At 57.0% G+C, this 25,678-nt stretch overlaps 1 protein-coding gene across 2 annotated transcripts; it reads right to left on the reverse strand.

Moving 5' to 3' along the window:
- Nucleotides 1-652: 652 nt before the first annotated feature.
- Nucleotides 653-7,678, reverse strand: MTFP1 (mitochondrial fission process 1). 2 transcript variants are annotated; one of them, XM_073312559.1, is made up of 4 exons: nt 7,503-7,678; nt 5,764-5,891; nt 3,050-3,282; nt 653-1,332 (listed from the first exon to the last, which is right to left on the reverse strand). In XM_073312559.1, the coding sequence occupies exons 1-4, from the start codon at nt 7,555-7,557 to the stop codon at nt 1,257-1,259; spliced, it is 492 nt and encodes a 163-aa protein (XP_073168660.1). In that variant the 5' UTR covers nt 7,558-7,678; the 3' UTR covers nt 653-1,256. The 2 variants fall into 2 exon arrangements, with proteins under 2 accessions (XP_073168660.1, XP_073168659.1); XM_073312558.1 differs by lacking the exons at nt 653-1,332; nt 7,503-7,678 and adding an exon at nt 3,595-5,453 and having other exon boundaries at nt 3,190-3,560; nt 5,764-5,848.
- Between the last annotated feature and the right edge of the window lie 18,000 nt (nt 7,679-25,678).

Raw genomic sequence — 25,678 nt, forward strand, 5'->3', positions numbered from 1 at the left:
TAGGGGAGCCTGAGTGCAATCGCAGAATAGATACTTGATCACATAAGAAAAATGAACAAAAACCCAACCTGTGGCTGATGCTTTTCTGGCTGCCTCTAAGCTCAGGAACTGGCTGTCCAGTGTGAGTGGCAGCTGACAAATGAGGGTGGTGGGAGGATGCAGAAGCCAAGAAGTCAGAACTGTGTGAAGCTCAGAAATAACAGGTGCAAGTAGCCATGTCCTGTGGTGATGGCACAGGTGTGAAGGGCACATGCACTTATCTCTGCCTTCAGCTGACCTGTAACAATGAACTAGGGGAAATTGTCAGTAGCAAAGGACTCAGAAAATAGAGCTGGAGTGGGGGGGGGAATCATCTCAAGGCTAGCAGTTAAGTCTCTGAAAACAGGCTGAAGAGTCAACCAGAGCTGTGCTACAGGTCAGGGTCAATGCTCTGAGGCTCGTGCTGCAGGCTAGGGTACTACGGGGGTCACCACCCAAATCCTGAGTTTTCTGGTGTCTGTATGTTGCATTGTCTCTGCTTCTTAGAGGAAGGGAGAGACAAACCTCCTCAGGTCTCTCCATGCCAGCATATCATAGCTATTAAGAGTGTCCCTGCACTAAAGCAGAGGGAGCCTTAACCAGCTAGTTCAATATCCCATGGAACTGGAGTGAATTCAGGTTAAAGTGGTTTATTCTGAGGAGAGGGAATTGCAGAGTTGTTTTACAGTGGGAACCTGACTAGTCAAACAGCAGGAACTGGAGCCAGTTAGATGAATGTGAGTTAGTACAATTAACCCCCAGAACAGGGTTTTTCACAGTAAATGCAGATCTCTCGATAGGCCAAACCTAACCTGTCCCATGGCTTTGTAACTTAGATAGAGCCTCTACCAGCCCTAGCCTGTATTAATACCACGGGGGTTTTGGTAGCAATTCCGCTTTTCCTCTTCTCCTCCCCCATCCCCCAATACTCCCTGAATCAGGCCACAAAGGACCAAAAACAACCCTGAAATCCCATTCTGCCAAAGCAGCTAGGCTGCCAGCATTTGGGTAGGACAACCAGCTCCTGGCCATTCAGGCCTGGTGCTAATGCCTCTGAAGCAGAGATGCATGGGGCAGGACTGCCCAGCCCTCTTGTTCTCCTACCCTGATGTCACAGTAAGTTGGCTTAACAGCAGAAAATTACTCAAATACAGTGGAGTCAGTTGTGAGGTGTGGAGCTGGATGGGTGAGAGTTCTCCCCGCTGCCCCACTTCAGCCATGGGGGCAGGGGGGTTGCCTCAGGAAGAAGAGGGATGTTTCTCTTTTGCACCATAGAGTTTGCGAAGGCTGGAGTCCATCAGGAAATCCACAGACCTGCAGAGAGGGGAGGCTGAAGTTACTTCAAACAGGTGTTTTCATGCTCCTATCCCATTGTGCCCCTTGCATATCCCTTCATTCCATCAGCTGGGCTCCGTCTCCTAGCAAACAGCCCCAGAGCACTAGCTCACAGCGAGGAGTTACTTGGAAAACATTTGTATCCATCTCTAATGTGATCAGTGTGGGGCCCTTAGTGAAAGGGTTAACCACAAGGTCTCCTTTGATTTTGATTTTTCTTTCTCCTCCTAGCTGTTCAGTCCCTTGATGGATGTGCTGCCCAGCCACCTGCTCTTTGATACCAGCTGCCCGTTTCTTCTTGCACACGGCAGCCCCTATTAGAGGCAGCCAGAGGGCTGCTCTTAAATTCCAGCTATTTTTATAGCCCTCTAGGTTCTTGGTACAGGGGGATGCTTAGCACACACAAGTGCAGCTAGTGCTCACAGCTCTTCGAGTTGTCTGAGCAGGAGAACTTCACTTTTTAAAATGGAAACTAAGGTTCTATTCCCCAGAGGGGGTGAGGAAAAGCTTGGAGCTGTGACCCTGAACAGCTAGGCCACTAGCAGCCAACCAAAACCAACATGGCTTTGGGTGGCGTCTTTAAAAAAAAGCCATGCTTGGGGCAGGGGCTGACTCATGATGTGTGGATGCCCATGCTGGTAATACAGAGCGGGTGACAGGTGAAAGCAAAGAGCAGCACCATGTGGGATGGCCGGACAAGCTTCATGCACCACCCCCTACTGCCAGGCACCAGTGAGGACTAAGGCCCCATGTGAACCAATCCACTTCAGCTTCCCAGGCCTACGCTGGCCTTTGCTTGGTGGCTTATGGGTCATTTTTTAGTGTCGGAATTTCCTAGTGAGCATGGAGTCTTGTCATCAGCCCCAGGCTGGTATTTGCCATGGGCCCCTGTAGTCTTCCTGTGGTCGAGGCCCCTTGAAGCAATGGACAGGGTTTAGCTGTGAGCTAGCGCTGTGCTCGGCCAGGTGTTTAACGGCAGCTGTGCCAGGAGAGGGTGACACCATCCTGGTGCAGGGCAATGGTGCAACCAGGGTACTTGCACAAATTCCCCAGTGCTAGCTCCCTCTGAGCTGCTTGACAATGAACACACAGGCTGCGCTTGCCAGAGGGCCTGGGGCATGAGGGGACTTTCAGCAGGAGTGGGGTGCCTACGGCCTCAATCCAAAGACCCTCAGGCGTTGCTCCACTCAGATTAGGGGTTTGTGGGGCCTTTCCCCACCCCTTCCACCTGCAGTTCCCCCGGCACTCCAGCTGGGGAAATGGAGTTGGAGCACGGGGGCTCCTCCCTCCACAGTGCTCCTGCCAGGCAGCGGGCTCAGGGTGCAGGGGCTTACAAGGGTCACTGGTATCCCTCAGGCAGAGCACTACTGGCAAATGCTGCATTTTTAATGCCAAGCACTGTAGCTACCGCTGATAGAGGCAGGGAAAACAAGGCACGGAGCGGCCCCATGACTTGCCCAAGGCCATACCATGAGTCAATAGCGGAGGGAGGAGTCTTGACTCCTAGTCCTCTGCTTTAACACCGTGCCTCTCTATGTAAGTAGTGTACACTACCCCCTCCACCATCATCTTCCCCCCCAGGGCATCACAAGCCTCTGGACTCTTGCCCAGAGTCCTGAGCCCCAGGTGCTTAGCCATGATCCTGCCTCCGCAGTGTTAAACCTTGGCATGCCAGGGAAGCCAGGCCGGCCCTTACCTGTCAATGGGCTTGATGATGATGGGAATGGCTGAGAGGCCAATGGCTGTGGTCACCCACTTCCGGATGGGGAGGGGCCAGTGGGTCATGGTGCCCAGGAGGTAGAGGGAGGCAGCACAGATGCGGTTAATGGTGAAGCCGGGGATGGCTACGGAGGCCAGAGCCTGCCACACAAACGTATCCACCACAGCCACGGCCACCCGCGTCGTCTTCCCCGCGTCGTATTCATGTGCCTGATGGGTGCAGCAAAGAGAGCATGGAGAGCAGGGACACTGTACTGGAGGAGAGGGGCAGAACAGCAGGGTGTGGATGGGGGGGCATGTACAGAGAGGAATGTATCAGTGATGTGGAAGAGGTGGGTTACACACAGCGTCCAGTATGGGTTGGGGGAAATGATGCAGAGAGGAATGGACCACAGCAGAAGGCAAGCAGAGAAAATCGTTTGTTATGGGCGCTCTGTGTGTGTGAGCGCACATGCATACAGGAGAGTGTGCAGGCAGGGGGTGTACAGGTCTGTGTGTGTGTCTGAGTGCACACGTGTACAGGTCTGTGTGTGTGTCTGAGTGCACACGTGTGCAGGTGTGTGTGCAGGCAGGGGGTGTACAGGTCTGTGTGTGTCTGAGTGCACACGTGTACAGGTGTGTGTGTGTGTCTGAGTGCACACGTGTGCAGCTGTGTGTGCAGGCAGGGGGTGTACAGGTCTGTGTGTGTGTGTCTGAGTGCACACGTGTACAGGTCTGTGTGTGTGTGTCTGAGTGCACACGTGTGCAGGTGTGTGTGCAGGCAGGGGGTGTACAGGTCTCTGTGTGTGTGTCTGAGCGCACACGTGTGCAGGTGTGTGTGCAGGCAGGGGGTGTACAGGTCTGTGTGTGTGTGTCTGAGTGCACACGTGTGCAGGTGTGTGTGCAGGCAGGGGGTGTACAGGTCTGTGTGTGTGTGTGTGAGCGCACACGTGTGCAGGTGTGTGTGCAGGCAGGGGGTGTACAGGTCTGTGTGTGTGTGTGTGAGCGCACACGTGTGCAGGTGTGTGTGCAGGCAGGGGGTGTACAGGTCTCTGTGTGTGTGTGAGTGCACACGTGTGCAGGTGTGTGTGCAGGCAGGGGGTGTACAGGTCTGTGTGTGTGTGTCTGAGTGCACACGTGTGCAGGTGTGTGTGCAGGCAGGGGGTGTACAGGTCTGTGTGTGTGTGTGTGAGCGCACACGTGTGCAGGTGTGTGAGCGCACACGTGTGCAGGTGTGTGTGCAGGCAGGGGGTGTACAGGTCTGTGTGTGTGTGTCTGAGTGCATACGTGTACAGGTGTGTGTGCAGGCAGGGGGTGTACAGGTCTCTGTGTGTGTGTGTGTCTGAGTGCACACGTGTGCAGGTGTGTGTGCAGGCAGGGGGTGTACAGGTCTCTGTGGATTTGTGGGTGTGCACGTCCATGTGCGTGCGTGTGCAGGTTGGGGCTGTACAGATCCGTGCATGCACAGGGGTGCAGGGCTGGGTGTGTCTGTACGCGTCTGGGTGGGTGCATTAGCTCACCTGAGCAGGGAAGGTGCTGCCCTGGTGCGTGCAGGGTGGTACCACCAATCAGGAACCGCCGCAGAGCTCAGCTTGGCACCGCGGGGCAGCGCAGCCGACACACAGCAAGGAAGCTGCCAAGTCACTGCTGTGTCTGATGGGGATCCCACCTGCCCCTTCAAAGGGAGCCAGGCCTCCCCTGGCTCGCTCACCCAGACCACAGCACGTGGCTCCTTGCTCTCTAGCTACCATTGGATGGGGGGTCAGTGCTAGCAGGCTCTGCCCCCGTCTCCAGCACAGCAGCAGGGGTCAGAACATCCTCTTCCACGCTCCTGGAGGTGCTGTAGCTGGCCTCTCGGGCTCCTGGATCTGCTGCCAGCTCCTGGCATGCCCTAAACCCAAATGCTTTTGCAGATGGTGGGCTCAGGAATGATCCCGCAGCCCAGCATATTGCACAGTTACGACACATCTGGAGCTGGCCAATGTCAGATACAGGGTCCTGGACTGGAGAGCTCAGGGGTCTCTTCCAGAGGGTCAGGGACATGGGATACTGCACTAGATGGACCACAAGTCTCTTCCTGCAGGGGAATTCTTATGGTCCACTGTCCGACCCAAGGAGGTGAGTGAGAAAGAACTGAAAGGAAAAGGCAGGTGAATTTCACAGAATGGAGATACAGGACACTACAAGTCCTGAGCTGACACCATGAATTAAAACATGCCCAGGAACTTCAATCTATGGAGTCTGACGTCTATAGCCGGTGGAGCAGGAGAGGAAGACAGGGCCTCAGTGCAGAGAGTTGTGCAGTGGAGGTGTGCCAGACTGACTTTGTCTGTGAAAAGATGGGGCTCAGAGGCAGAAGCAGACTTTTGGTGCATGAGCAGGTCTGGCCTAGTAGACAGGATCTGGGCAGGAATGAGAGGGAGGGTGGAGTTAGCAGATGAGAGAACTTGGCCCCAGGCTGCCCAGTTTGTCAGCAGGAGAGGAGAGCCCTTGCCCCATGGAAGGTCAAAGGCCTGACAGGGAGACCCACCCTAGCCTGCCCTCCCCGCTGGCACAGGACCTGACCAGGGTCTAAGTGACAGAATCTTGTTCTGGCCCCTCTATGGGGTTTAGGACACACACACACACACACACACACAATCCCAGGGGTCCAGGAGACAACCAGCTCTGGGGTACAGGGACAGAAGGGTTTGAGAGCTCCAGGACACTTACAACAGCTGCCTTCTTTCCCTTATCAATCGCGTCGGCTGTCACATACGTGGTAGCCACCCCGTAGCTCGCCCAGACCAGCGAGATGGGCACAATGGCTCTGAAGGACTCTCCAATTTCATTGGCGTAGCCTTTAAGAAAGGGCAAGGTCAGAGGGACCAGTGGGGGAGGGTTTAGTTACAGAAGAGGCTAAGGCACAGGCCAGAGAGGAGTTGAAACAAAAAAACGGTGGGATCCTACCCAAGCTCCACCCACAACACCGCAGTAGCTCAATGATCAGCAGCCCCAGTGTTGTCATTCAAGCATCAGCACTAGGCTTCAGCCTGGCAGCTCCCTGCAGCCAATGGGCAGCTCACGCCTCTCAGAGAGCGTCAGACCCTCTGCAGACTGAACAGACAATTCTGCATCAGGTCACCTCTGGGATCACGAGGCTGGGAACTGCACATGTAAACTCTGCGGGAGGCGCCGGCCCAGGAGAGAATAGGCCCTGGGTGCCTCCTCAGCAGGGCTGAGGCATGGGGCAGGGCAATGTGGGCAAAGCTTGCCCTCTGCTGCACTACTCTGAGGCTCTCCAGGGCTCGCTCGCAGACGCACCACACAGAGTTTCAGAGCAGCCGCCTTCTCAGCGTGCCCTGGGCTGTCAGCAGTGCTTCCAGGGTTATTTTTAGCCCTGGTGCCTCTGACACCTGCAGGCTGTGCCAGGCGCCTCCGGAGGGCGGAAACACTGAGCCCTTGCAGAGGCCTCACTAGCCTGGGGCTGATGGGCAGGAAGGTCACCTTGAGCGTGCCCTTTGTTCCCTGCATCGGCCTCCAGCAGCCCATCACTTGGTGAGAGCTGCCCACGGCAGGTGGGGGCCGTTCCACGTCTCAGCCAGAAAGCCAGCCCCAGCAGGAAGATCCAGTGGTGAGCTGGAGCCAGTTGTTAAATTTTGAAGCCAGTTTAGCACCGGTTGTTAAAGGGTGGGCAAACTCCGGCCTGCGGGCCACATTCTGCCCCCAGGGCCATCCTGTCCGGCCCGCCTGAGCTCTCGGCTGGGGAGGCTCCCCTGAGAATCCCTTTTTAATTCGGCAGGTCCTCCAGTGCCGCCGAAGACCCGGAGCGAGTGAAGGACCCCGTTCTTCAGCTTTTGGCAGCTCATCACTGGCAAGATCCCACAGCGTGCCTGTCCACAGGGGCACATCTGACCCAGCGACTCAAAGAAGCCAAATGCTCATAGCATGGCATGGGACATGGCCCCCTTTTCCGCAATGCAACAATCGCGGCAGGGGGATGGAGCGCACGGGTGCCTGCATGTGCTGTGCACGGATTGCACAACACACACACACACTGTACACTGATGTGTGTAAATCGGTGTGTGGTTACACAGCAACACACACACACAGGACACTGATGTGTGTAAATCGGTGTGTGGTTACAGAGCAACACACACACACAGTACACTGATGTGTGTAAATCGGTGTGTGGCTGCACAACACACACACACACACCACAATAACACCTTGAGAAATCAGGCTCACAACCAGCCCTTGCAGGGTGAGCTCTGGAGTGTGGCGGCCTCTCTCCTGGGAGGACACACAGCCCCTTCCCCGCCTGTGTGCGGCGCCCGCACACACACACACACACGGCTCCGTGTCTGACACTGCGGCAGACCCTGCTCCGGACACGTCACCGGCCTGGCGTTAGTGCCGCGCCGTGCACACGCCTTACACGGGCGCGGGGTCGGGGTCTGGGTCACACTCACCCAGGTAGCGCACCCAGGTGTCCCGGTAGAGGTCGGTCTCGGCGGGGGGCCCCATGGCGCGGCGGCCGCTGGCCCCGTCACGCCGGCCCCGGGTCAGCAAATCCCCGCCCGCTTGGGCCGGGCCGGCGGGGCCGATGGGGCCAGGCTCAGCCCGCCCTTCCCGGGGCGTGTCTGCCGCCCGCGCCCTGCGCAGCCGGGGCGGGACCGGGCATCGCTCCAGCCGCCCGCCGCGCCCACGCACGGAACCGGGGCAGCCAAGGCCCCGCGCTGCACCCCGGACGGGAGCCGAGACCCCGGTCTGAAACCCCGGAGGGCAGCCGTGGCCCCGATTTGCGCCCCGGAGGGGAGCCGAGACCCCGATCTGCACCCCCGGAGGGGAGCCGAGGCGCCGATTTGCGCCCCGGAGGGGAGCCGAGGCCCCGATTTGCGCCCCGGAGGGGAGCCGAGACCCCGATCTGCACCCCCGGAGGGGAGCCGAGGCCCCGATCTGCACCCCCCGGAGGGCAGCCGTGGCCCCGATGGGCGCACCCGGAGGGCATCCGAGGCCCCGATCTGCACCCCGGAGGGGAGCCGAGGCCCCGATTTGCGCCCCGGAGGGGAGCCGAGGCCCCGATTTGCGCCCCGGAGGGGAGCCGAGACCCCGGTCTGAAACCCCGGAGGGCAGCCGTGGCCCCGATCTGCACCCCCCGGAGGTCAGCCGTGGCCCCGATGGGCGCACCCGGAGGGCATCCGAGGCCCCGATTTGCGCCCCGGAGGGGAGCGGAGGCCCCGATCTGCGCCCCCGGAGGGGAGCCGAGACCCCGATCTGCACCCCACGGAGGGGAGCCGAGGCCCTGATCTGCGGCCGAGGCCCCAATCTGCACCCCCCGGAGGGCAGCCGTGGCCCCGATGGGCGCACCCAGAGGGCATCCGAGGCCCCGATTTGCGCCCCGGAGGGCATCCGAGACCCCGATCTGCACTCCCCGGAGGGGAGCCGAGGCCCCGATCTGCGCCCACGGAGGGGAGCCAAGGCCCCGATCTGCACCCCACGGAGGGGAGCCGAGGCCCCAATCTGCGCCCCCCGAAGGGGAGCCGAGGCCCCAATCTGCGCCCCCTGGAGGGGAGCCGAGACCCCGATCTGCGCCCCTCGGACGGGAGCCGAGACCCCGATCTGCACCCCACGGAGGGGAGCCGAGGCCCCGATCTGCGCCCCCCGAAGGGGAGCCGAGGCCCCGATCTGCGCCCCCCGAAGGGGAGCCGAGGCCCCGATCTGCGCCCCTCGGACGGGAGCCGAGACCCCGATCTGCGCCCCCGGAGGGGAGCCGAGGCCCCGATCGGCGCCCCCGGAGGGGAGCCGAGGCCCCGATCGGCGCCCCCGGAGGGGAGCCGAGGCCCCGATCGGCGCCCCCGGAGGGGAGCCGAGGCCCCGATCGGCGCCCCCGGAGGGGAGCCGAGACCCCGATCTGCGCCCCGGAGGGTAGCCAAGGCCCCAATCTGCACCTCCGGAGGGTAGCCAAGACCCTGATCTGCACCCCCGCAGGGCAGCCGAGGCCCCGCGGTGCACCCCTAGAGGGGAGCCGAGGCCCCGCGGTGCACCCCCGGAGGGGAGCCGAGGCCCCGCGGTGCACCCCCGGAGGGGAGCCGAGGCCCCGATCTGCGCCCCGGAGGGTAGCCAAGGCCCCAATCTGCACACCCCGGAGGGGAGCCGAGGCCCCGATCTGCGCCCCCGGAGGGGAGCCGAGGCCCCGATCTGCACCCCCCGGAGGGCAGCCGAGGCCCCGATCTGCACCCCCCGGAGGCGAGCCGAGGCCCCGATCTTAGCCCCTCGGAGGGGAGCCGAGACCCCGATCTGCGCCCCTCGGAGGGGAGCCGAGACCCCGATCTGCACTCCCGGAGGGGAGCAAAGACCCCGATCTGCGCCCCGAAGGGGAGCCAAGGCCCCGATCTGCAGCCCCGGAGGGTAGCCTAGGCTCCAATCTGCACCCCTGGAGGGGAGCCAAGACCCCGATCTGCGGGCCCGGAGGGGAGCCAAGACCCCGATCTGCACCCCCGGAGGGCAGCCGAGGCCCCGATCTGCACCCCCGGAGGTCAGCCGAGACCCCGATCTGTGCCCTGAAGGGGAGCCGAGACCCCGATCTGTGCCCCGGAGGACAGCCGAGGCCCCGATCTGCACCCCCGGAGGGCAGCCGAGGCCCCGATCTGCACCCCCGGAGGGCAGCCGAGGCCCCGATCTGCACCCCCGGAGGGCAGACGAGGCCCCAGTCTGCACCTCCAGAGGGGAGCACAGACCGTGATCTGCACCCCTGGAGGGCAGCCGAGGCCACCATCTGCACCCCCGGAGGGGAGCCAAGACCCCGATCGGCGCCCCGGAGGACAGCCGAGGCCCCGATCTGCACCCCCGGAGGGCAGACGAGGTCCCGATCTGCACCCCCGGAGGGGAGCCGAGGCCCCGATCTGCGCCCCCAGAGGGCAGCCGAGTCCCCGATCTGCACCCCCGGAGGGCAGCCGAGTCCCCGATCTGCGCCCCGGAGGGGAGCCGAGGCCTCGATCTGCACCCCCAGAGGGGAGCCAAGACCCCAATCTGCGCTCCGAAGGTGAGCCGAGGCCCCGATCTGCGCCCCGGAGGGGAGCCGAGGCCCCGATCTGCGCCCCCGCAGGGCAGCCGTGGCCCCAATCTGCACCCCCAGAGGGGAGTCGAGGCCCCGATCTGCACCCCCAGAGGGGAGCCGAGGCCCCGATCTGCGCTCCGAAGGTGAGCCGAGGCCCCGATCTGCTCCCCAGAGGGGAGCCGAGGCCCCAATCTGCACCCCCAGAGGTCAGCCGAGGCCCTGATCTGCACCCCCGGAGGTCAGCCGAGGCCCCGATCTGCACCCCCGGAGGGGAGCCGAGGCCCCGATCGGCGCCCCGGAGGACAGCCGAGGCCCCGATCTGCGCCCCCGGAGGGCAGCCGAGGCCCCGATCTGCGCCCCCGGAGGGCAGCCGAGGCCCCGATCTGCGCCCCCGGAGGGCAGCCGAGGCCCCGATCTGCGCCCCCGGAGGGCAGCCGAGGCCCCGATTTGCACCCCCGGAGGGCAGCCGAGGCCCAGATCTGCACCCCCGGAGGTCAGCCGAGACCCCGATCTGTGCCCTGAAGGGGAGCCAAGACCCCGATCTGCGCCCCGGAGGACAGCCGAGGCCCCGATCTGCGCCCCGGAGGACAGCCGAGGCCCTGATCTGCACCCCCGGAGGGGAGCCGAGGCCCCGATCTGCGCCCCTGGAGGGGAGCCGAGGCCCCGATCTGCGCCCCCGGAGGGGAGCCGAGGCCCCGATCTGCACCCCCGGAGGGGAGCCGAGGCCCCGATCGGCGCCCCCGGAGGGGAGCCGAGGCCCCGATCGGCGCCCCCGGAGGGGAGCCGAGACCCCGATCTGCGCCCCGGAGGGTAGCCAAGGCCCCAATCTGCACCTCCGGAGGGGAGCAAAGACCCCGATCTGCACCCCCGCAGGGCAGCCAAGGCCCCGATCTGCACCCCTAGAGGGGAGCCGAGGCCCCGCGGTGCACCCCCGGAGGGGAGCCGAGGCCCCGATCTGCGCCCCCGGAGGGGAGCCGAGACCCTGATCTGCACCCCCCGGAGGGGAGCCGAGGCCCCGCGGTGCACCCCCGGAGGGGAGCCGAGGCCCCGATCTGCGCCCCCGGAGGGGAGCCGAGACCCCGATCTGCACACCCCGGAGGGGAGCCGAGACCCCGATCTGCGCCCCCGGAGGGGAGCCGAGACCCCGATCTGCACCCCCCGGAGGGCAGCCGACACCCCGATCTGCGCCCCCGGAGGCGAGCCGAGGCCCCAATCTGCGCCCCTCGGAGGGAAGCCGAGACCCCGATCTTAGCCCCTCGGAGGGGAGCCGAGACCCTGATCTGCGCCCCCCGGAGGGGAGCCAAGACCCCAATCTGCACCCCCGGAGGGGAGCAAAGACCCCGATCTGCGCCCCGAAGAGGAGCCAAGGCCCCGATCTGCACCCCCGGAGGGTAGCCTAGGCTCCGATCTGCACCCCTGGAGGGGAGCAAAGACCCTGATCTGCACCTCCGGAGGACAGCCGAGGCCCTGATCTGCACCCCCGGAGGGCAGCCAAGGCCCCAATCTGCACCTCCGGAGGGGAGCAAAGACCGTGATCTGCACCCCCGGAGGGGAGCCAAGGCCCCGATCTGTGCCCCCGGAGGGGAGCCCAGACCCCGATCTGCACCCCCGGAGGAGAGCCAAAGCCCTGATCTGCACCCCCGGAGGGCAGCCGAGGCCCCGATCTGCACCCCCGGAGGGCAGCCGAGGCCCCGATCTGCACCCCCGGAGGGCAGCCGAGGCCCCGATCTGCACCCCCGGAGGGCAGACGAGGCCCCAGTCTGCACCTCCAGAGGGGAGCACAGACCGTGATCTGCACCCCTGGAGGGCAGCCGAGGCCACCATCTGCACCCCCGGAGGGGAGCCAAGACCCCGATCGGCGCCCCGGAGGACAGCCGAGGCCCCGATCTGCACCCCCGGAGGGCAGACGAGGTCCCGATCTGCACCCCCGGAGGGGAGCCGAGGCCCCGATCTGCGCCCCCAGAGGGCAGCCGAGTCCCCGATCTGCACCCCCGGAGGGGAGCCGAGGCCTCGATCTGCACCCCCAGAGGGGAGCCAAGACCCCAATCTGCGCTCCGAAGGTGAGCCGAGGCCCCGATCTGCGCCCCGGAGGGGAGCCGAGGCCCCGATCTGTGCCCCCGCAGGGCAGCCGTGGCCCCAATCTGCACCCCCAGAGGGGAGTCGAGGCCCCGATCTGCACCCCCAGAGGGGAGCCGAGGCCCCGATCTGCGCTCCGAAGGTGAGCCGAGGCTCCGATCTGCTCCCCAGAGGGGAGCCGAGGCCCCGATCTGCTCCCCAGAGGGGAGCCGAGGCCCCAATCTGTGCCCCGGATGGGAGCCGAGGCCCCAATCTGCACCCCCAGAGGTCAGCCGAGGCCCTGATCTGCACCCCCGGAGGTCAGCCGAGGCCCTGATCTGCACCCCCGGAGGGGAGCCGAGGCCCCGATCGGTGCCCCGGAGGACAGCCGAGGCCCTGATCTGCGCCCCCGGAGGGGAGCCGAGGCCCCGATCTGCGCCCCCGGAGGGCAGCCGAGGCCCCGATCTGCGCCCCCGGAGGGCAGCCGAAGCCCCGATTTGCACCCCCGGAGGGCAGCCGAGGCCCCGATCTGCACCCCCGGAGGTCAGCCGAGACCCCGATCTGTGCCCTGAAGGGGAGCCAAGACCCCGATCTGCGCCCCGGAGGACAGCCGAGGCCCCGATCTGCGCCCCGGAGGGGAGCCGAGGCCCCGATCTGCACCCCCGGAGGGGAGCCGAGGCCCCGATCGGCGCCCCCGGAGGGGAGCAAAGACCGTGATCTGCACCCCCGGAGGACAGCCGAGGCACTGATCTGTGCCCTGAAGGGGAGCCAAGACCCCGATCTGCGCCCCCGGAGGGGAGCCGAGGCCCCAATCTGCGCCCCCGGAGGGGAGCCGAGGCCCCGATCTGCACCCCGAAGGGGAGCCGAGGCCCCGATCTGCGCCCCCGGAGGGGAGCCGAGGCCCCGATCTGCGCCCCCGGAGGGGAGCCAAGACCCCAATCTGCGTCCCGGAGGGTAGCCAAGGCCCCAATCTGCACCTCCGGAGGGGAGCAAAGACCCCGATCTGCACCCCCGCAGGGCAGCCAAGGCCCCGATCTGCACCCCTAGAGGGGAGCCGAGGCCCCGCGGTGCACCCCCGGAGGGGAGCCGAGGCCCCGATCTGCGCCCCCGGAGGGGAGCCGAGACCCTGATCTGCACCCCCCGGAGGGGAGCCAAGGCCCCGCGGTGCACCCCCGGAGGGGAGCCGAGGCCCCGATCTGCGCCCCCGGAGGGGAGCAAAGACCCCGATCTGCGCCCCGAAGGGGAGCCAAGGCCCCGATCTGCACCCCCGGAGGGTAGCCTAGGCTCCGATCTGCACCCCTGGAGGGGAGCAAAGACCCTGATCTGCACCTCCGGAGGACAGCCGAGGCCCTGATCTGCACCCCCGGAGGGCAGCCAAGGCCCCAATCTGCACCCCCGGAGGGGAGCCAAGGCCCCGATCTGTGCCCCCGGAGGGGAGCCCAGACCCCGATCTGCACCCCCGGAGGAGAGCCAAAGCCCTGATCTGCACCCCCGGAGGGTAGCCGAGGCCCTGATCTACACCCCCAGAGGGCAGCCGAGGCCCTGATCTGCACCCCCCGGAGGGGAGCAAAGACCCCGATCTGGACCCCCCGGAGGGCAGCCAAGGCCCTGATCTGCACCCCTGGAGGGGAGCTGAGGCCCTGATCTCCACCCCCCAAGGACAGCCAATGCCTTGATCTGTACCCCCGGATGGGAGTCAAGGCCCTGATGTGCACCCCCGGAGGGAAACCGAGGCCCTGATCTGCACCCCCCAGAGGGGAGCCGAGGCCCTGATCTGCACCCCCCGAGGACAGCCAATGCCTTGATCTGCACCCCCGGAGGGGAACCAAGGCCATGATCTGCATCCCACGGAGGGGAGCCAAGGCCCTGATCTGCACCCCCTGGAGCGGGGCGGGGGGGAAGGAGTCCTGTCCGGAGCCAGGGTCCTGCGGGGGGAGCTAAGCACCCCAACAGCCAGGGGTCTCCAGTGGACCCTGAGCCACCCACCTTCCCGCTGCAAGGCCTGGGCCCGCAGCATTGGGTCAGGGCCCTCTCTAGCAGAATCATTGGCAGTAGCCTTCCCTGGGGCTGACCCCACTTTCCAGGCAGGAAAAAATTCGGAAACCACACCTTGACATGTCCTGCCCCAAGGGAGGGTCTTTCCAAAAGTTAAAATCGGGGAGGGGGTTGAGAGCCCTCGTAGCTGAATCTAGACTCTCTGGGTTTATGGCTGTGATTGTGCTAAGACATCAGTGCATTATATAGGGCAGGGGTGAGCAAACTTTTTGGCCCAAGGGCCACACTGGGGTTGCAAAACTGTATGGAGGGCTCGGTAGGGAAGGCTGTGTCTCCCAGCCTGGCCCCTACCCCCTATCTGACCCCTACCACTTCCGGCCCCCTAACTGCCCCCCTCAGAACCCCTGACCCATTGAACCCCCCCTGTTCCTTGTCCCCTAACTGCCCCCTTCTGGGACCCCCGGGACCCCACCCCCATCCAACCACCCCGCTCCCTGTCCCCCCAATCCCCATCCCCTGACCCCCCCTGCGCAGAACCTCTGCCCCATCCAACTGCTTCCTGTCCCCTGACTGCCCCCCTGGGCCCCGGCCCCCTTACCATGCTACTCAGAGCAGCATGTCTAGTGGCCACGCCGCCAGGACAGAGCTAGACACACTGCCGGTCTGCTCGGTAGGAGCTCGCAGCCCCGCCGCCCAAAGCACTGCCCGCTCGGCGGTGTAGCTGAAAGGGTGGGGGGCAGCAGGGGAGGGGCTGAGGGCTAGTCTCCCCGGCCAGGAGTTCAAGGGTCGGGCAGGACGGTCAGCCCATGGGCCGTAGTTTGCCCACCTCTGATATAGGGGGTTGTTCTTATAGACAGAGTGGCCCCATTTCCTTATAATGGTTATTTCTTTGTAATAGAGCTCTGGCCTGCTGGGAATGAATGACAGTGCAGAGCTAGGATGGGGTTGTGAATTACAGGATACCACTGGCATATATGTTATCTTGTGCTCCTCTCTGAATCAGATTGTAATTTCCTTTCCGGAACTCAGCTTCGATCTAGACCACGTGAGTCAGAAAGAGAGGAGTGTGCATGCCAGAGCTGAATGCATTATTGTCAGAAGAATGGCTGGGGCTGGGGCTGGGGCATGGAGCCGTCCCTTCTTAGTTACCTGTGCAAGTACCGCCAGACCAGCAGAAGTCAAAACTTAGTCCCATCTCTAGATGCCAATTTTTAAACAGGGCTCCAGAGGTGACCCCGGCAATTACAGGCCCGTAAGCCTGACTTCAGACCCGGGCAAACTGGTTGAAACTATAGTAAGGAACAAAATTGTCAGACACAGAGATGAACACAATTTGTTGAGGAAGAGTCAACATGGTTTTTGTAAAGGGAAATCATGCCTCACCTATCTGCTAGAATTCTTTGATGGGGTCAACAAGCATGTGGACAAGGGGGAGAGAGGTGAATAGTGGTGTCCCACAGGGGTCTGTACTTGGCCCAGTCCTATTCAACTTATTCATAAACGATCTGGAAAAAGGGGTAAACAGTGAGGTGGCAAAATTTGCAGATGACACAAAACTACTCAAGATAGTTAAGTCCCAGGCAGACTGCAAAGAGCTACGAAAGGATCTCTCAAAACTGGCTGACTGGGCAACAAAATGGCAGACAAAATTCAATGTTGATAAATGCAAAGTAATGCACACTGGAAAGCATAATCCCAACTATACATATAAAATGATGGGATCTAAATTAGCTGTTATCACTCAAGAAAGAGATCTTGGAGTCCTTGTGGATAGTTCTTTGAAAACATCCACTCAATGTGCAGTGGCAGCCAAAAAAGCCAACAGAATGTTGGGAAACATTAAGAAAGGGATAGATCATTGGACAGAAAATATCATATTGCCTCTATATAAATCCATGGTACGCCCACATCTTGAATACTGTGTGCAGATGTGGTCGCCCACTTCAAAAAAGATATATGGGAATTGGAAAAGGTTCAGAAAAGGACAACAAAAATTATTAGGGGTATGGAACGGCTTCCATATGAGGAGCGATTAATAAGACTGGGACTTTTCAGCTTGGAAAAGAGACAACTTGGGGGGGAGGGGAAATAAAATCATGACTGGTGTGGAGAAAGTAAATAAGGAAGTGTTATTTACTCCTCATAACACAAGAACTAGGGGTCACCAAATGAAATTAATAGGCAGCAGATTTAAAACAAACAAAAGGAAGTATTTTTTTTCACACAATGCACCATTAACCTATGGAACTCCTTGCCAAAGGATGTTACAAAGGCAAAAACTATAACAGGGTTCAAAAAAGAACTAGATAAGTTCCTGCAGGATAGGTCCATCAATGGCTATTAGCCAGAATGGGCAGGGAAGGTGTCCCTAGCCTCTATTTACCAGAAGCTGGGAATGTGAAACAGGGGATGGATCACTTGATGATCCTGGGGGTTGCTGTTGCTGTTCTGTTCATTCCCTCTGGGGCACCTGGCATTGGCCACTTTCAGAAGACAGGCTACTGGTCTAGATGGACCTTTGGTCTGACCCAGTGTCACGGAGTCACCGGATTAGTGTTCTGGAATGACTCCATACAAAGCCAGTCAGGGCTCTGGGGGAGCATGCCTCCTCTCTGTGAGCCTATTGTCACCCCTTGTCACCTGGTCACATCCCCCGCCTGGGTCTCAGATTACATATGGGCAGACAGCTGGACAGCCTCACCTGCCCCGAGGGCCTCAGCAAAAATCACACACCCAATTCCCACCACCGAAATCTTGATGCAGTACACAGGGAAATGGAGGTACACACAGTGTTCGTATCGGACAGTAAAACTCACATGCAACGTAACAAGATGAATAAAACCCCACTCATCACATCTCTCCCGTCTCTGAGACCGAACTGAGCGGGGCCACTTTAGCCAGTGACCTGGGGAAGTTACGGCCCAGCACTTGTTTAACCTGGCTAAAAACAGAGATATCATCAATCTATGCCCGGGAAAAATTCTCCATCCCTTTGAATAACTGGTCCACCAGGCGCTGGAAGGTGGCAGGTGCCCAGGGCCATCCCTACCTATACGCAAACTAGGCAGCTGCACCAAATTGCCCCAAATTTCCCAGTGCCCTATGCAGCTGTGTGTTGCATCCAGCTCCAGTGGCCAGCACAATCCCTGGACAGCTGAGCTGGCCCCTTGTGCACTGCACACAGCAGGGCCCAGGAAAGCTGCCTCCCCCCTGGCCCCACCTGTTCCCCTCAGCCCCCGCCCCTGCTCCACCCCCTCCCCTTCCCACCCCTGCTCCGCCCCAGCCCTGCCCCCACTCTGCCCCTCCCCCCATCCCATCCCCTGAGCTATGCATCCCTGGGGATTGCAGCAGGGGTCGGGGCTGCCCGGCACTCACCAGGCAGTGGGAAGTGGAGCGACCTGGCCCCGGCCCCAGCCTGCTAAGCTACACCAGCTCCCAGCCGTGCCGCCAGTGAGTGCTGGGGGGCAGCTCTCCCCTTCCCCAAAGCCTGGGAGCCAGTGGAGCAGAGCGGAGCAGGCTGCGGCCGGGTCACTCCACTTCCCGCCACCCCATGAGTGCGGGATCAGGCCCGACACCTGCTGCCTTCCTGCACTGGCTGCTCCTGCCTCCCAAAGCCCTTGGGCGCAGACCCACCCCCAACCCCTGCAGAGGCCTGGGATGCCCCCCACCTCGGAGGCCTGGAGCCACCGTCCCTCCCACAGGCGGGCTGCGTATAGCACCACAATCTATAGGGACAGCCCTGCAGGTGCCCCTTTTAGGCCAAAAGGTAGGACCAGGAACTCATATAGTCCCAGAGGGATGATAAAAGTAGATTGCAGCCTGGCATCCGGATCCAAAGGTACTTGTCAGTAGCCCTTGGTGAGATCCATAATAGTGAGATAACAAGCCCGCCCTAACTTGTCTAGGAGCTCATCAGGCCTAGGCATGGGGTAGGCATCAAACTTGGTGATGGCATAAAGCTTTTGGTAGGCCACACAAAACCAGATTGACCCATCCTTCTTGGGGACCAACACCAAGAGAGAGGCCCAAGGACTGGATGATGTGACGTGATTGGAATAACAGAGACTTGGTGGGATAACTCACATGACTGGAGTACTGTCATGGATGGTTATAAACTGTTCAGGAAGGACAGGCAGGGCAGAAAAGGTGGGGGATAGCACTGTATGTAAGGGAGCAGTATGACTGCTCAGCGCTCCAGTACGAAACTGCAGAAAAACCTGAGTGTCTCTGGATTAAGTTTAAAAGTGTGAGCAACAAGAGTGATGTAGTGGTGGGAGTCTGCTATAGACCACCGGACCAGGGGGATGAGGCTTTCTTCCGGCAGCTCGCAGAAGCTACTAGATCGCATGCCCTGGTTCTCATGGGTGACTTTAATTTTCCTGATATCTGCTGGGAGAGCAATACAGCGGTGCATAGACAATCCAGGAAGTTTTTGGAAAGCGTAGGGGACAATTTCCTGGTGCAAGTGCTAGAGGACCCAACTAGGGGGGGAGCTTTTCTTGACCTGCTACTCACAAACCGGGAAGAATTAGTAGGGGAAGCAAAAGTGGATGGGAATCTGGGAGGCAGTGACCATGAGTTGGTTGAGTTCAGGATCCTGACACAGGGAAGAAAGGTAAGCAGCAGGATACGGACCCTGGACTTCAGGAAAGCAGACTTCGACTCCCTCAGGGAACGGATGGGTAGGATCCCCTGGGGGACTAACATGAAGGGGAAAGGAGTCCAGGAGAGCTGGCTGTATTTCAAGGAATCCCTGTTGAGGTTATAGGGACAAACCATCCCGATGTGTCGAAAGAATAGTAAATATGGCAGGCGACCAGCTTGGCTTAATGGTGAAATCCTAGCGGACCTTAAACATAAAAAAGAAGCTTACAAGAAGTGAAAGGTTGGACATATGACCAGGGAAGAGTATAAAAATATTGCTCGGGCATGTAGGAATGAAATGAGGAGGGCCAAATCGCACCTGGAGCTGCAGCTAGCGAGAGATGTTAAGAGTAACAAGAAGGGTTTCTTCAGGTATGTTGGCAACAAGAAGAAAGCCAAGGAAAGTGTGGGCCCCTTAATGAATGAGGGAGGCAACCTAGTGACAGAGGATGTGGAAAAAGCTAATGTACTGAATGCTTTTTTTGCCTCTGTCTTCACTAACAAGGTCAGCTCCCAGACTGCTGCGCTGGGCATCACAACATGGGGAGTAGATGGCCAGCCCTCTGTGGAGATAGAGGTGGTTAGGGACTATTTAGAAAAGCTGGACGTGCATAAGTCCATGGGGCCGGACGAGTTGCATCTGAGAGTGCTAAAGGAACTGGCGGCTGTGATTGCAGAGCCACTGGCCATTATCTTTGAAAACTCGTGGCGAACCGGGGAAGTCCCGGATGACTGGAAAAAGGCTAATGTAGTGCCAATCTTTAAAAAAGGGAAGAAGGAGGATCCTGGGAACTACAGGCCAGTCAGCCTCACCTCAGTCCCTGGAAAAATCATGGAGCAGGTCCTCAAAGAATCAATCCTGAAGCACTTGCATGAGAGGAAAGTGATCAGGAACAGCCAGCATGGATTCACCAAGGGAAGGTCATGCCTGACTAATCTAATCGCCTTCTATGACAAGATTACTGGTTCTGTGGACGAAGGGAAAGCAGTGGATGTATTGTTTCTTGACTTTAGCAAAGCTTTTGACACGGTCTCCCACAGTATTCTTGTCAGCAAGTTAAGGAAGTATGGGCTGGATGAATGCACTACAAGGTGGGTAGAAAGTTGGCTAGATTGTCGGGCTCAATGGGTAGTGATCAATCGCTCCATGTCTAGTTGGCAGCCGGTGTCAAGTGGAGTGCCCCAGGGGTCGGTCCTGGGGCCGGTTTTGTTCAACATCTTCATAAACATGATCTGGAGGATGGTGTGGATTGCACTCTCAGCAAATTTGCGGATGATACTAAACTGGGAGGAGTGGTAGATACGCTGGAGGGTAGGGATAGGATACAGAAGGACCTAGACAAATTGGAGGATTGGGCCAAAAGAAATCTGATGAGGTTCAATAAGGATAAGTGCAGGGTCCTGCACTTAGGATGGAAGAACCCAATGCACAGCTACAGAGTAGGGACCGAATGGCTAGGCAGCAGTTCTGCGGAAAAGGACCTAGGGGTGACAGTGGACGAGAAGCTGGATATGAGTCAGCAGTGTGCCCTTGTTGCCAAGAAGGCCAATGGCATTTTGGGATGTATAAGTAGGGGCATAGCGAGCAGATCGAGGGACGTGATTGTCCCCCTCTATTCGACATTGGTGAGGCCTCATCTGGAGTACTGTGTCCAGTTTTGGGCCCCACGCTACAAGAAGGATGTGGATCAATTGGAAAGAGTCCAGCAAAGGACAACAAAAATGATTAGGGGTCTGGAACACATGACTTATGAGGAGAGGCTGAGGGAACTGGGATTGTTTAGTCTGCAGAAGAGAAGAATGAGGGGGGATTTGATAGCTGCTTTCAACTACCTGAGAGGTGGTTCCAGAGAGGATGGTTCTAGACTATTCTCAGTGGTAGAAGAGGACAGGACAAGGAGTAATGGTCTCAAGTTGCAGTGGGGGAGGTTTAGGTTGGATATTAGGAAAAACTTTTTCACTAGGAGGGTGGTGAAACACTGGAATGCGTTGCCTAGGGAGGTGGTGGAATCTCCTTCCTTAGAATTTTTTAAGGTCAGGCTTGACAAAGCCCTGGCTGGGATGATTTAATTGGGGATTGGTCCTGCTTTTGAGCAGGGGGTTGGACTAGATGACCTCCTGAGGTCCCTTCCAACCCTGATATTCTATGATTCTATGTCTGGACCACCCCTAAAGCCAGCATGTCCTTGACCTCTCTCTCCAGTTCCTGGGCTGTTTTCAGGACATTTCTGTCCTACCTTAATCTAGATGGGACAATTCTGTGCTGACTTCATTTTGGTCACCTAGGAATAAAACTAGGGTTCTATTTTCCCGCTGCTTGGAAACCCTGCTTATTAAATTGGATAATGCCATTGATCTAGTTACAGTGTAACAGTGATATAGAGTTAAAACTAACATTAAGACTGATGCCCACTATACATGTAGAACTAAAAAGTGACTTTGTAAAAATGACATGGGTTTCCAACTCTACTATTTCTCCATCAGGGTGGAGCACCTTGTGAGGAGTCTTCACACCAGCTCAAGGTCACAGACTCACGGCTAGCCTATATTAGTTATTTTAAATAATATTTTTGATAATCTGACAATAATTTAAACAGTTATTTCTTTAAAAACTCCCTTGTAAGTTATGGCATATCGAAAACAACTTTCTGGGTCACAAAAAAGAAAACGGAAAGATGAAATAGGATTAGCTGTACAAGCACAGAAGGGTTCTATACTTAAGTTTATACATCATGAAAACAACAAAGTTGATCAAGATCATCAAGTAACTACCAAAGAAAATTTTTATGCAGACAAAGCTCAAGAAACGCAACAACACACAGAACAATCATTTGAAACAGATGCAGATACAAAACAAGAAATTACAACAGTTGAAACTGTACTAGCATGGGATATGGATGCATGGTCGCAATCTTTAAACAACGAATTACGTGCCATTATACTTGAGAAAGGCCCTGTGAAAAGAAAAGGTCTTGAATATCCTAAAGACATTAGAGGTAGGAAATTGACAGAAAACAATTACTACAAAAGACTTTCTAATGGTGAAATTGTCAACAGATGGGGGCTTGTGTACTCTAAATGCAAGGATGCTGTATTTTATTTCCCATGCAAGATTTTCAACAGTTGCAATTTTAAGATAGCAGCCATGGGTATTAATAATTGGCAAAATCTTAGTCACACATTACTGCAACATGAAAAGGCACAACACCACGTTGAAAGTATGCACAAATATTGTGAGCTGAGTGTAAGGTTAAAAAATCAGACAACTCTTGATGCCCAACACCAAAGATTGCTAGGGTCAGAGAAGCAGCATTGGTGTCGTGTTCTTGAACGTCTATGATCTATTGTTGAATAGCTATCAACAAACAATCTTGCTTTCAGAGGAAGCATTGAGAAATTATTCCAGCCCAAAAATGGCAATTTTTGGGGCCTTGTACAACTGCTGGGAAAATTTGACAGAGTGATGAGTGAACATCTCCCAAGAGTAACTGAAAATGAAATACATGACCACTATTTAGAACCAAGAATTCAAAATGAACTCTGTCACGGAGTCACCGGGCGATGCTCCGGAACTACTCCATACGAAGCCAGGCAGGACTCTGGGGGAGCCTCATTTCTGTGAGCAGCCTGTCTCCAGGGCAAGAAGCTTACACAGCTTCGACTTTCCTGGGTCTGACCTCGAAGCATTCAGCATCCCCTTCTCACACTGTGCGCTTCCCACAGCGAGTCCGCACAGACGGGGCTCCTGAGGAAGCCAGCAGTCAGATGTGACTCTCAGCCAGCCAGTAAAACAGAAGGTTTATTAGATGACAGGAACACAGTCTAAAACAGAGCTTGTAGGTACAGGAAACAGGACCCCTCAGTCAGGTCCATCTTGGGGGCCAAGGAGCCCAGAGCCCCATCTGGGCCTCCCTCCATTTCCCCAGCCAGCTCCAAACTGAAACCCTCCCGCCCCTCCTCTGGCCTTTGTCTCTTTCCTGGGCCAGGAGGCCACCCGATCTCTTTGTTCTCCAACACCTTCAGTTGGCACCTTTGCAGAGGTGGGGCCCAGGCCATCATTTGCCAGGAGACAGGGTGTCGGCCATTCTCTGTGCAGCCACCATCACACTGGCCCTCTAGGGCTCTGCAACAATCACACACCCTTATCCCACCACCTCGATACTTAAGAAATGCCTAGGGGAAACTGAGACACCCACACAGTATTGAGAGAGAACATTAAGAACATTCCCACTTCGTCACAAACTCATCATGCTAATGAGTGATAAAGTGAAAGACAAAATTGTTTCATTGGTTACTCCGGGGAAATATTTTTCCATAATTCTAGATTGTACTCTGGACATAAGTCATCAAGAACAGATGTCGTTAGTATCACAGAATCACAGACAGACTATCAGAGTTGGAAGGGACCTCAGGAGGTCATCTAGTCCAACCCCCTGCTCAAAGCAGGACCAATCCCCAATTTTTGCCCCGATCCCTAAATGGCCCCCTCAAGGATTGAACTCACAACCCTGGGTTTAGCAGGCCAATGCGCAAACCACTGAGCTATCCCTCCCCCCAAAGTAGTGAGATTTGTCGACATTAGTGATTAAGCTTACAGTTAGGGAATTGTTTATCACATTTTTAGAAGTAGAGGATACTACAGGTTTTGGACTTCTTCAAGCTCTCCTTGATGAATTAAAATGAATGGGATTGTCCGTAATGGCCATTAGAGGACAAGGCTATAATAATGGTGCCATATGAGAGGATGCATTTCTGGCGTGCAAGCTAGATTGCTGGCATAGAATCCATGAACCTTTTTTGTTCCGTGTGCATGCCACAGCCTTAATTTGATTTTGTGTGATATGGCCAAGTCTTCTGTAGAAGCTATTTCTTTTTTTCGTTTGCTGCAACGCATTTATGTGCTCTTTTCAGCTTCCACTCGATGATGGCAAATATTCAAGGCACATGTCAATGGTATTACCGTTAAGCCTCTGTCTGAGACACGCTGGGAAAGTGGAGTAGAAAGTGCAAAAATGTTGAGCTATCAATCTGAGGAAGTTTACGAAGCACTGGTTACTATTTCGGAAGAAGCCAGAGATCCAAAAGCTAAAAGTGAAGCACAGTCATTGGCCTCTGAAATATCCAGATTCAAGTTTCTAACATCTGTCGTAATCTGGTATGACATTCTAGTTAAAATCTCACGTGTAAGCAAAATAATGCAGAGTCCAATGATGCAGCTTGATTCAACACTTACCTTACTAAACAACACACGAGACTTTTTAGTGAAATACAGAGAAAACGGATTCAAGAGAGTTTGCACAGGCACTCGGTGTAGAACCAAAATTTCTATGTCCAAACATGACAAGAGTTTCAAGGAAAAAATGGCAAGCAGAATATGAAGGAGCAGATGAGCCCATAGAAGATTCAGAAAAAAAATTTTGAGGTTGAATTTTTTAATGTTGTGATGGATAAAGCAATATCTGCCATTGATGAAAGGTTTAATACCTTGCGAGCACACCATGAACAGTTTGGATTTTTGTATGACACAACTAAATTCAATGAAATAGGAAAACAAGAGCAGCTAATGACAAAATGCAAGAACCTAGAGAGCCTCCTGAAGCACGGTGATTGAAGGAGGACTTGTGGCACCTTAGAGACTAACGAATTTATTTGAGCATAAGCTTTCGTGAGCTACAGCTCACTTCATCGGATGCATTCAGTGGAAAATACAGTGGGGAGATTTATATACATAGAGAACATGAAACAATGGGTGTTACCATACACACTGTAACGAGAGTGATCACTTAAGGTGAGCTATTTCCAGCAGGAGAGTGGGGAGAGGAGGAGAAACTTTTGTAGTGATAATCAAGGTGGGCCATTTCCAGCAGTTGACAAGAATGTCTGAGGAACAGTGGGGGGTGGGAGGGAGAAGGGGGAAAGAAACAAGGGGAAATAGTTTTACTTTGTGTAATGACCCATCCACTCCCAGTCTCTATTCAAGCCTAAGTTAATTGTATCCAGTTTGCAAATTAATTCCAATTCAGCAGTCTCTCGTTGGAGTCTGTTTTTGAAGTTTTTTTATTGAAGAATTTCCACTTTTAGGTCTGTAATCGAGTGACCAAAAAGATTGAAGTGTTCTCCAACTGGTTTTTGAATGTTATAATTCTTGACGTCTGATTTGTGTCCATTTATTCTTTTACATAGAGACTGTCCAGTTTGACCAATGTACATGGCAGAGGGGCATTGCTGGCACATGATGGCATATGTCACATTGGTAGATGTGCAGGTGAATGAGCCTCTGATAGTGTGGCTGATGTGATTAGGCCCTATGATGGTGTCCCCTGAATAGATATGTGGACACAGTTGGCAACGGGCTTTGTTGCAAGGATAGGTTCCTAGGTTAGTGGTTCTGTTGTGTGGTGTGTGGTTGCTGGTGAGTATTTGCTTCAGGTTGGGGGGCTGTCTGTAGACAAGGACTGGCCTGTCTCCCAAGATCTGTGAGAGTGATGGGTCGTCCTTCAGGATAGGTTGTAGATCCTTGATGATGCACTCGAGAGGTTTTAGTTGGGGGCTGAAGGTGACGGCTAGTGGCGTTCTGTTATTTTCTTTGTTAGGCCTGTCCTGTAGTAGGTAACTTCTGGGTACTCTTCTGGCTCTATCAATCTGTTTCTTCACTTCAGCAGCTGGGAATTGTAGTTGTAAGAATGCTTGATAGATTTTTTGAATGTGGTGAGCTGTAGCTGTAGCTGCACGAAAGCTCATGCTCAAATAAATTGGTTAGTCTCTAAGGTGCCACAAGTACTCCTTTTCTTCTTACAACTACAATACCCACCTGCAGAAGTGAAGAAACAGATTGATAGAGCCAGAAGAGTTCCGAGAAGTCACCTACTACAGGACAGGCCTAACAAAGAAAAC

This window comes from Lepidochelys kempii, chromosome 15, assembly GCF_965140265.1.
Source record: "Lepidochelys kempii isolate rLepKem1 chromosome 15, rLepKem1.hap2, whole genome shotgun sequence".
In the NCBI taxonomy this organism is placed as follows: Eukaryota; Metazoa; Chordata; order Testudines; family Cheloniidae; genus Lepidochelys; species Lepidochelys kempii.

Coding starts and splice junctions, on each gene's coding strand:
- MTFP1 (XM_073312558.1), bottom strand. CDS start 4,563: ATGCACCCACCCAGACGCGTACAGACACACCCAGCCCTGCACCCCTGT. Junction 3,561..3,594: donor ACTCAGACACACACACAGAC/CTGTACACGTGT, acceptor ACACACACAGAC/CTGTACACCCCCTGCCTGCA.